The 12,319-nt window shown below is 37.7% G+C and overlaps 1 protein-coding gene across 2 annotated transcripts in view; it reads right to left on the bottom strand.

The window, feature by feature from the left end:
* VGLL3 (vestigial like family member 3) overlaps positions 1-11,832 on the bottom strand; it is a 47,382-nt gene extending 35,550 nt beyond the window's left edge. The window contains exon 1 of one of the 2 annotated variants that reach the window (XM_045540449.1): positions 11,199-11,832. In XM_045540449.1, the coding sequence (XP_045396405.1) occupies positions 11,199-11,324 (126 nt within the window). In that variant the 5' untranslated portion in view covers positions 11,325-11,832. The remainder of the gene's footprint in view (positions 1-11,198) is intronic. The other variant, XM_045540450.1, reaches the window with a different exon arrangement.
* Positions 11,833-12,319: the final 487 nt, after the last annotated feature.

Here is a 12,319-nt window from a genome sequence, read left to right as displayed (position 1 = left end):
GACAGATTGATTCCTTCTAGTTTCTCTTCTCATTTTTTGACTTATTTTTTAAAGATTTAATGTACAGCAACATTATAGTTTAGAACAGGGAGGAACAGGATAGGTGACTTAACTGTCTGGTGGTGGGTGGAGAAGAAAAGAGCTTTTCATAAATAAACTAAAATAAAAACAGGAATGTAGCATCTTATAAAAGGATTTGGCAGATGTGGTGAACTCATTTCTCAAAAATCAAACTAAAATGACAAAATAAGTCTGTGTGAAGATCCATTTTGCATGGAACACATTTTTCAGATGTTCCACTTACCACTATTATCATAGAGGGAAAAAAAGGTTTTATTATGGCTTACTGAAAATAATACAAAATTCTAACAATGTCTAACCTTTCAAACAAAAATGATAAAGGTTTGATAACCTATTTACATTTTTAAAACATATGAACATAACTATAATGATTAATATATATAATGTCAGGAACTCTTCTACAACTTTACGTTTGTTACCTCACTTAATTTTTACAATTCGATAGAATGGTTATTATTAATATCAATGTTTTAAAGACAAAAACACTAAGGCACAGAAAAGTTAAGTCATTTGCCAAATGTCACAGAGCACAGCAGAATGTGAACCAGAATGCATAAAAAAACATGCAGGTGTAGATATGCATGTACCTGTATGTGTTGGGGGAAGGCAGGGAGAAATATCTAGGGTGGAAAAGAAATCACCAAAATGTCATACTCTCTTCTGGATGGTAAGTTTGCAGTGAATTGTTATTTTCTAATTCCTGGTTTTCAATATTTCCAAACATTTGTCACTGAGGACATATTACTTTTATTATCAACAAACTTCAATGTGAATTATATATAAGAAGATAATGCTAAAGATTATAAACACATTATTCTAGTGACCAAATGAGCTTTTTGTATCATTTATAGATCTACAAAACCTGATCCTTGGTCATACCATTTTTATTTCAGAAAAAAAATGCATGTTGGAAAATGAATGAGCAGAAAAAGAGAAATTATTCTAGAATACTCAGTAGTTTTGCAAATGTTGGCAAAACACATAGCCCAGACTCTATGTTTCTAATGTAATTACTAGGTTCAAACTCTATAGCCCCAAATTATAAATGTACTCTTCAATAAATTGAACCCTTTCCTTAGCAATGAATATGTTGTTCTTGTATAACGTGAGTCCTGAAATGTTCAGGAATATCATTATCACTTCAAGGCTGTTATTTATTAATAATACATGTATTGCTTTCCATTTAAAATTTGTCAATATGGTTATCATTTGTTGATGAATAGAAAATTCCTTGTGAGTGAATATGATTTGCTGATGAATAGATGATTGTAATGACTAGGTGGTTTTATTTTTTATAATCTACTTTTGCGCAAATTTGAACATGTTTATATTTAACTTCAATAGTAAAAACACCATTGTAATGTAGGTTATGTATAAAAAGAGAGGCTTGAACTACGTACCCTCTAAAGTTACTCCTAGTTTTGAATTCTATCATAAAATTAAACAAATACTATGATTTGCTAGTGCTGTTTCTCTGTATATATGTGTATTTACCTAAAGAATATGCTGTTTTAACCATATGCATCCACTTTCTGCCGAAAATTCCGGCACATTAGGAAGAAACACTGTTTTTATCTGGAAAGGAAATTAAAACTTATCTACAGAGTGGCATCACTGTCCACAAGTGTTCATTATTATCTGGGAAACTGATTTCTTTTTCCAATTAATGTCTAGTTCAGCAGCAGTTTGTGAGAGTGGGGCTTTGCATACAATTGTTTCATTTGTTCAATTTTAACATTTATTCTTTAAATAAAGGAGCCCTACTGTGTTAGTTATTCAAATAAAGACAATGTTTTATTTTATCTCTAATTAACAATTATTAATTCTTAGATGAAATAAAATTAATTAAAGTTATATATGCAAGATATTTAAAGATGAAAATCCTGATACAAATGTAAATGTAAAGTAGTATCATGATCAACAATAGTAATCATAAAATATCTTAATTTTTAAATAATACTAGTTGAATTTAAGTTATAGATTTTCAATCTATTTAAGATTACACAATTCTAAATGCTACACAATTTTGTGGATTTTTTCTACCAATTGTTGAATCATTGAATACAAATAAATTAGCCTAAGAATTAGGTTAATTAAAAAATTATCTTAAATATTAGGCACTTTTCAATATGCCATGGGGAAAAAAGTAAGCAAAATCTGCCATTTACGAAAATATCTATCAATAATCTATTTTAAAAATTCTTATCAATGCCTGCATTAATTCTCTATATTCTTTACATTTCATTTAGATGTAATGTATCTATATATGCAATATCTATATTGACTCCTCTATTTAAATAAAATTTGGTTGGAATGATTATAAAATGTATATTTTTTTCACTTTTTCTCTCAGCTCTTTGAGGCAGTTCTTTTATTAATTAAATAATTTGCGTAGAGACTATCAAACAAATAAAACAGAAGGGAGCCTATGATATGCCTACTAATAGGCAGGACATAAGAATGTCTACCACTCCCACTTGCACTTTTTTTCAGATAAAGTTAGGTTAATTTTCACAAATTATGGTGAAGTAATTTAAATATTTACATTTACAACACCACAGGCACACATATGCATTGATAGCATCACAGTCAACATCACTGATTAAAATAAGAATTCAAAGAATCCAGATGGCCTGATAATTACCTAAAGTGGTAAGTTTGAATTTGCATACTTTTTTAACATTAAGTGTAAACATGAAGAAAATAGAAACATAGAATTTAAGCAATAATTACTTCATACACTGACATTCACATCATCCTAATTTTCTTTTTCATAGACTCTTGAGCCTCAACTATTTTCTGGTGTCTGTGCTTTGATCACTGTAAAATCAATTCTTTGCTTTTTTAAAAACTAAGTATTTTACTCATGTGTGCTTCTGCCATATACTGTATTCACTTGGTGGTTGCTCCTTGGAATGAAAGTTTCCTAGGGTTACATTCTTTTTTATAAAAAATTTATAAAATTCAAAACATTAAGATTAAATATCAAATCATCGGGACCTAGATTTTCTGAATCAAGGTCAAAATGTAATCTCATTCATATTTTTCTCAAAATGCACAATCACTTCCTAAAAATATCCAAATCTCTCAGAAATGTTTTTCTTACAAGAGTCTGGAGGAATGTGAACAAAAATAAAGAAGTCATCAAAAAGGATTTCAAAGACTACAAGTTGATTGATATAATGCACTTTTGTGTCTCATCACCACTGCATAATGACAACTTTTCCCCAGGTAAAATGATTCTGGAGTTAGGTGAAACAATGAACGGGTTAATAGCCACAAAGTTACAGCTAACTCACAAAGATGTGAAAACAGGCACTGTGGAGCAGAGTCCGCTTAGGCAGTGCAGACCATACTCAACCACCTCAAAGCCTGCCATTCGGCACAACAGCAACAAACTTCAGCAGGAATGTGCAGGGGAAAGGATTTGTCTGACAAGAGAAAGACTTCCATGTCAGAAGCCAAATACCACTAACTCCCCAAGGCTTAAGCCTACAAAACGCCAAATGATTACTGTGCATATGTGGAAACTTTTTTCCTAAGGAAACAGAAGTATTTTAATGAATCATTGGAATCACTGGATATTTAGAAACAGCTTTTTAAAAATTTCTACTGGCTATCTTCTTTAAATACAGTGATTCTTTTATGTTCAAAAACATGATTAAAGCCTGTAAGAAGGAACTACTAGCCCAAGGTAAATGTTTGAAAATCGTAGAGTCCATAAAAGCAGCACATTGCTCTTTGACCACATATTTTTTAACTTGCTTGGATAACAGATTTTTTAAGAAATGTCTCAGAGAGACAAAATTAGGTGCTTAGCCTAATGGAGGAGGATGGATCAATTTATGAGAAGTTGGGCCAAATTAAAGCAGATATGCCACAGACCTTTTATATATCTTATTGTACTCTAGCATGCAAATATTTTGTCAGGATAAGTATTCCCAATTAACATATTCAAAAACTAATTTACTTGGCCAGAATTACCTAACTAGTAAGTGGCAGAGATGGGATTAGAACCTATTTCTCTCTGTCTACAAAGCATGTGCCAAGAAAACAGACTATAAAAAATGAGTCTCTGATAGATATCTTAATTGAATAAACAAGCCCATAGTCAGCATGGCAACACATGCTCAGATACCCTAAAGTTATTCATAACATTAAAAAAATTAGAAATATAAAGGCAAATCAGTGGTATGGATATCAAGTAATGCTGTGCTTTTAAAAATATATGTAATTCAAGATTAAACTGAACTTTTATTCCTAAAAATATATTGTCTCTTTGGCAAATCAGATACATAATACAATTGCCTACAATTTTTCTGGAAAACCTGGTTTGGAAACGTGGGCAGAGCCAAATTGTGAGACAGGTTACACATCAAGATTTAAAAAAGAAAATTTTCTTAACAGTAGACCTCCCTACAAACCAAAAATATTGTTACTTAACACGATGAACTAATTTTGAGCACACTTGCCTCTAAACGATTCTGCCCATTATCAAAAATCAAACTTACAACTTTCAAGGATGAAAAATTTTTAGTTTTGATGATGTTCAAAAAAATGTGCCACAGGCTTAGAGGCAATTGCAAATTTGCATTCCCAAAATGTTTTAAGCAATGATCACATCATGAGGGTATGTCTTCTCTCTCAAACCAACTATTAAACACTTTGAATGAAACAACATTTTCCAATGTATAAATTTCTAGTTTGTTTGTATAACCCTCTTACTTGATTTAGGATATGATATCATCCTTTTAGAAATTTATCTATTATTCATTCATTCACCTAACTGCCAATTAATTCCCACTTCATGTTAGGAATTGTGCAAAGACTTGGAGACACAAAGATGAAAGTCATAGTCTGTTCCTGAAATCAAACTTCTCATAGTTAGTTGGAAGAGTATGGTAAACGCGATGGTAAATAAAGAGAGCCTCATGATTTACCCATATGGCTAATTGTGTTATTTCCCTAAGTAGCCAATATTCTTAATTTAAAAATAAGAAAACTAAAAAGGTAACATTAGGTAAATTACTGATAGTTTGTAAGAAAGCCCAGATAGAAAGGGCACACAATAGAAAGATAACTGAAATGGAAAAAAGGATTTGATCAAAACTAGTTCCATGTGTCTGAGAAAGTCACAGAACCTTTTGGCTGTTAGCTTCCTCTTCTGAAAATGAGGAATTTTGACTTGATTATCTCAGAGCTCTTGTCCAACTCTGTATCCTAATAAGCAACATGCTGGAGCTCTAGACAAAGTCACACTTAATTTTGTTTCTTATATAGGCCACCTCTTCTGACATTGCAGGATTCTAGCCAAAAAACCCTCTACAGACCACTGAAGACTAATTCATTTCCAGACATGGGTCATCTAGCCCAATTTCTAGGAATTAGTTATGGTGCTTCCTTTATCTATCTTCATATTAATAAGAAAGGATACATCCTTTGAGTCCCACTACTCTATCCTCCAAGGACAAGTGTCTGGGCACACTAAAAGGATACAGTTTTAAGGGGAAAAGACACCTGTTGAGTTTAGGTCATTCTTTTTGTTGTCTATTAAAGAAGGAGACAAGTGAAAAATGCTTCAGTTACCCCAGTTCTGGCCACACTTGTATATTACTGCCATAAATCTGGTATCCGCTGACATACCAGTAAATATGGCATTCATGAGTTGTTCTAGCGGCAGCTGTTTGGATCCAATGATTCAAGGCACTCTTAGGGTCTTCCTAAATGAGTAGTCGAAGCAGAAAACCAGCTCCTTAAAGAGGTATGTTTTGACAGCCTCAGAGTAGAGACTTGCCCCAAATTTTTGCCTTTACTGTGTCTGCTGCAGAGTAAAATTCAACTATTATGAAGCCTTTGTTTCGTGAATGAAAATTTATTTTGGGGGGTAATACTTTACATCATTATATATCACTGGATGTATTAGTTTTGGGATTTTTTTACTAAGCTGGAAACAGAGCCTATGAGAAGCAAGTTAAGCACCCAGGTTTTAGAATAATAGTCATCTAACCACAAATCTGCTTTAAGATTTGCCCTAGGCATCATGAGCATAATAGTTTCATTCTCACTGAAAATTCCCTTTGCATAGACAGATACAAGACCATATATATATGTATGTATGTGTGTGTATATATATGTATGTATATGTACACACACACACACCCATATATACACTATATATTTACTGCCCAACAAGGTCAGCTCAGCCCCTCTTCTGTAGTGGCCTGCACAGGAGAACACTGCTCTCCCCTCTGAACACCCTCGTTTTCCATCTTATGGGTCATGTCTGTGCCATCCCCAACTTTGTAAAAGGTGAGATTTTACTAAGTGCTAGGTAAAGTAGGACTTCCTTGCATTTAGCCAAAATACCCTTCACTTACATTTCCAGAGTGTCACCTTGTCCTGGCATTTGGTTTCTTGGTGAAGACATCCTCCCTGTATATGATTTTGTGGATCTCAATCCTGCCCTTACCATCACTATTGTACTCTCCGTTCTGGTTGACTGCCAGAGACAACAGTTCAGTTATTTTAAAGATTAATTTTTCCTTTGGCTTTGAATTTTCGGGCTGGAAAGGTATTGCGAGCATGAAGCTGTGAGGCACTTTAAGCTTCTAAGTCTCTGCAGTCAAGTTATTTTGTATAGTGTAGAATTATAGGGGCTGTTCTTTCTCAAAGAAGTCCTGTATGAATTCTTATAAATCCACTTAAGTCCTTACATACAGTTTTAAGAAAAATAGATCCTCGGCCTTAAATAAGTTGACTGTGAATTCAAACTATTTAAGTTATAATTGTATTCTTTCCTCTCAATGAATCTAAACTTATGTTGGCATTGCAATGATATATGAGGCACTTAAAACTGACTGTTAATACCACTTCCTGTATTTTATTTTAGAAGTGTAAACGTTCATTTGCTAAGTGGACATTCTGCCTCATCAACAAAAGATGCAACACGGGTAGCATAAGTCATTAGCATAATATTAATGCTTGCGAAAAGCCTTTGGAATGCCTAACTTAAAAAAATATGCTACCAAGGACTTGGAAAGAATCTCAAACTCCAAGGCCAAAGAATCTACTGCATATTAATCTTCTTTATCAAAAAAGTTGATTGGGAACCTAAAGATAAAAATAAACCTATTATGCCATAGCAAAAAAAATAAGCAAACAAACAAAAAAATCTTGAGAAACGGCATGGCATGATGGAAAGATGCTATACTGGGGAGAGGAAGATCTGGTAGTCCTAATTTTTTCACCCACCAGCTTTGAAATCTTTAGCCAGACATTTCAGTCCTATGAATATCCATTTTTTTCATTTGTAAAAGGAAGAGTTTAAGTTATGCTTTTCTAGGGTTTTTCTCTGACAAGCAGAATTTCAGAGCAATTTTGGACTTAACCAAGGTTGGAGGGTCCAGAGAAAGAGTTTGAAAAAACACCTTACAAAATTTATAACTGGAGTTCTGCCTTTCAAGGGCACCTAATTCTTTTAAATGAAAGCATGCATGCAGATTCACTCAGCTGTTATTCTTGAAAAGGAGAGAGTAAATATACTCTCCCAAAGTGTGACTGTTAAAACCTCCAGGTACAATTAGAAAACTAGTGATTGTTTTCTGTCTCATTTATAAACTTAAAGTTTTGCTGTAAGTATCTTCCTAATGGCAAGGAGGGTTATTTAGACAACAGTCTGTCTTCATTTAAGATGAGAAGCCCACTGAGTATGAAGGAAATCTATGATTTTATGTTATTGCTTTCAATTTTTCCGGACACATATTTCGAAATTTTCTGATGGTTCCGACCTACCGTCACTGCTAGAATACAAGTAAGTGCATTCCTTTCTACACACGTTCTGCAGTGTCATCAGCTTTCAAAGTATGTGTCCAGAGACTGAGTCAAGAGTTCTCCTGAGGAGATGTTAGGGACTGATAAATTAAAGCTACAAAGAGATGGTGGGCACAGGGAACAGTTGCTCAGCATCCCTCAGTAATTCATGGCTCTATAGAAAACACTGTAAAATTTATCCATAGCCATGCAATTTCCAGGAATTAATGTCAGAGGGTATAAAATTTACTCTTCAGATATATTTACAGATTACATAGACTCATTTTGCCTACTGTATGCCTAAGGAACACATTGCAATGCAGCCTAACGCATATGTAGTTAACAATGTTTTCAAGACATTCAACTATTGTCCACCTACAACCTAGACATATGTTCAATAAAAACCTAAACTTTAACTTCCAAATGTACATGTGTGCTTTTAGGGGAAAAGCTGAGAGTGCACATATCTGAAGAATGAAGTTCTGTTATCTCAAAAAATACTTTTCAAAGTTATATCATCACATATTAGAGGGGAAAAAGGCTTAAAATCCATCATAATTAACCATATACTAACTTATAAAGTCTTCAGAGTTATACACATTTGAGGGGAAAATCAGTTACATCTTATAGTAAAGATATATTGCTACAATTGAATATAGAAGTAATACAAAACTGTAATGCTGTTTTCTAGCATTTTATAAATTACTCTTGAACTTTCTTGATTACTTTGTTACTTTTTTTGATCCTTTTCTTCCCCCGCCCCCCTCAACAAATCAGTTTTTCAAATGCACTGGTAGCCTGTGCCCTTATTTTTGTCTCCCATGCAAGTTGCTATTAGGGTCACTTCCCATGTACGGAGAAAACAATCTTCATGGATAATAATGATAAAACTTTATGGAATGCAAAAACAACCAAAATATGTATTCTCGGATGACAGCATTAGGGCCAAGTCAATATTAGTCTCACTTCACCCACGCACCGCATAGTCTAAAAATGCTGTCAGCCTGATAAGAATTTCCCAATTTAATCTTTTTTCCAATAGAAAATGTAGGTCATCAAAATAAACTCCTGACAGTAAAAGAACAGTAGTTACACTGTCAACTCTCTTTTTATTTTGCTGGCTGGTTATGGTCAAATAGTTTTATTACTTGACAAAAAAAAAAGAAAGCTTAAGCCATTTTAGTAAAAGCAACATGAAAATTTCCAAGCACACCTCTCAACTAAATTCTATGGTCAAGTCAGCCTAATATCTACTTAAATGGTGTCTACAAAATTGCAAAATATAGCAGATGTTGATCATTGTGCAACTCATCAGTGTAGACAAATCAGGTTTAGAAAAAAAGAAAAAGTGCAATCTTCAGTGTTCTAATGGATTTAGCAAAAGAATGGAATTTGAGGACTGAATCTTAAGGCTGTTGAAAAAGTTAGATAAAATATTCACAGCAATTTCTTATGGAAAACTAACTTTTATGGTTGGTAATTTGTAATTTTTTTCTGATACTGAATTTTATTTTCTAGTTCAAAACAGATATTACAATACTAACCCCCACCATAGATTCATATTTCAATGGAATTAATTTCACAACTCTAAAATACAAAATCTTACTTGAAATTTCTATACTAGTTTCTAATTTTTTATGGGGGAGAAATATCTTTCTGAATATTTAGTAATGTTGAGTCTGTTGCTTTTCCACATTCCGATTGATAACTGAAGGCCCCTACAGTCTCAGAGATCAAGGAAAGGGTGTTTCCTCTGGAACTGAGTGTTCATAAAATGCAAAAACTAGGGTCTCTTTCCCTCACTTGCCTGATTTTACCTTCATGTTTTTCTCCATTGCGTATATATAATACATATATTTTATATTTAAAGCTAAAGAAAAACAAACAGCATAATCAAAATGTTTTCATCTGTCACCCTTGACCACAAATTACAAAATGCTTTCCCATTCCCCTCCGGAAAAGCCATTTTGCTTTGAAATGCTGAAGTTGTTGAATATTAAAAAAAAAAAAAAAAAAGATAGCAAGAAAGTAAGGCTAATTTCACTTTGCCCTAACTGGTCCCACTTAAGCTGGTACTGTTTAGCAGATGAATCTGGGGCATGTACCCTTCCAGAATCAGCTGAATTTCACAGTACCTAAAATCTAAACAGAAAGTTATGATTTCTTTCCAAAGAGTAGCAGTATAATTCTAGCAAAGAGACAGAAGTGGAGGAAATATAAAAATTAAAAGGCTGGATTAATTAAAGGACCTAATCCTTACAGCCACAATAAAACATACAGTTCCTAAAAAACTGAAAAAAAATAAATTAATAAATTCTATTCATAATTTCCTAACCACATATAGTTGTATTTTTTCAGCTTTACCAGATCAACTCACCCCAATTCCCATAATCTGAGGAAGTCCCTATACTGTATGGCCCCCTGCCACATACATACTTTTTTTTTTTATGTAGTGCTTGCTAAATCTTGGCACACTCTCTGTTGTGTCCAGAGAGTAATGTCCAAAGGCAGCAGTGCCAAATTCCTCAGAACTCTACCCTCCTTTCTAAAGTAACTATATCACTGCCCCAGTTCCCGGCCCCTTTTTTATGGGTATTTTCAGTTACTCTTGGCATCACTGAGACCCAGCATCCAGAGATCCAAAGTTACCTCTTGGCTAGGGGACGTACTGTCAACAGACTGAACACTGACTACAACAAGCTCTGTGCTTGCTGGGATTGGAAAATGAATGAAGAACATTGCAATCCTTCTCTGTCCTCTAAGCCACAGTCTTAGGGAGAAAGACTCCACGGAGAAGTTGAAGCAGCGTCTAACAGACGTCACACTATAGACCACTGTTTCACCATAGGTCTCAGATCACTTCATAAACTCACTGTCCAGGTGGCCCCGTACCTCGGTGGCACAGTTCATCCTCCTAATCAAGAAAAGCCTGAAACACTCTACCTTTCCAAAGGAAACAAAACCGTATGTTTAGAGGAAGTTTACTCACATAGTCCTAAGACAGATGCCCTTGGTGAGCTTCAGAGAACCGAGTCCTAAGAGCTAGGGTGGCTATGAGGAGCTGTCTCTGAGCTCGGTGACAACAGCTCAATGAAGCCCCCAGCCAGGTAGTCCTCCCCCACCAGTCCGCCCCGCCGTTCTTCCCTTCCCAGAGCGTCCCCTCCTCCTCCCTTCGCATGGCTTTTTGCTCACGGGCGCTCGCGCAGGTCCCAGAGCATCCTCCGCGCGACCGGTCGCCGGAGCCTCAGACCGATACTCGCGGGGCCCCTCGCCCCCGCCCCCGGCAGGCTGCCCAGTCGGTGACTCACCTGCTGGCCAGGTTGGGGCGCCGGATGGTAGTAGGCTGTGGGGCAGGTTGCAGCTGCCACAGGGTTGGGCAGATACTGGGACGCTCCATACGGCTGGGGGTGATACATCACCTCCGCACAACTCATGGCAGCCGGGGCAGCGGCGGCCCCCGAGCTGCCGCCGCCTCGCTACGCGCTGGCAAGAGGGGCCCCGCCGCCGCCGCCGCCGCCTCTGTCGCTGCTCCAGCTGCTACTGCGGCGAAGGCGGGTCCTCGGCGGCCTCGGGCTCCGCGCGGGGCGCGGGCTCGGGAGGGGCTGGCAATCAGCGGGGGCCCATGCGCGGGCACCTTCATCTTCAGCCCCTCCGCGTGCCCCCTTGCCCGCGCGTACGGAGCGGCTCAAGGACGGGGCCGCCTGCTGCGCGGCTGGGGCATGACAGCGCCCGGCGGCGGCAAGGGCGGCGGCGCCCACGACAGGGCCAGTCACGGCCGCAGCCCGGGCCGGGGTCAGGCAGGCAGGGGGAGCCGGGGCTCTGGTTTGCATACACACAATGCACGCCCGGTGCTCGTCCTATCACCGGCGCTCCCGGCCGGGCGAGGACCGGGAGGGGGTGGGGGGGAGCGCCGGGGAGGAGCGGGAGCGCTTCGCCTCCCCAGGCTCCGAGGCCGACCCCTCGCGAAGTTCCTCCAACTCAGTCCGCCGCGGGCGGGTCACCCAGCAGGGGGACCCCGGGGAGGGCGCGCTGCGGATTGGAGCGAAGTTTGCAGCCCTCCCCGCCTCCCAGCACGGGATGGTGGTGGGAGGGGAATGGTATGCAAAAGCTCCGCGCCCTCCAAGCTCAGCTGGTTCTCACTCTGTCTCTGTCACCTGGCCGCCGGGGCGAGGGCTGCGCAGTTCCACGGAGCTTTTACGGGGAGCACCAGCCCAGAGGCTAGGGACAAATGCAAGCCGAGCATACAGAGAGGTAAAGCAGAGCAGACGCAAAATACACAAGAATTAGCTCCCACATTAAAAATAACCACAGTGAAAGTTAACATTGCAAGTGCGCACATGCCAAGAATGCAACACAGATTTCTACAAGTAATATCCGCTTTAAGTTTATACCTTTGCGGTATGACATTCTTGTGAAACGTCCACCTTTT

Source organism: Lemur catta, chromosome 1 (genome assembly GCF_020740605.2).
Source record: "Lemur catta isolate mLemCat1 chromosome 1, mLemCat1.pri, whole genome shotgun sequence".
NCBI lineage: Eukaryota > Metazoa > Chordata > Mammalia > Primates > Lemuridae > Lemur > Lemur catta.
Note: the sequence above shows the minus strand (reverse complement) of the source record. Positions and strands in the feature narration are given on the sequence as shown.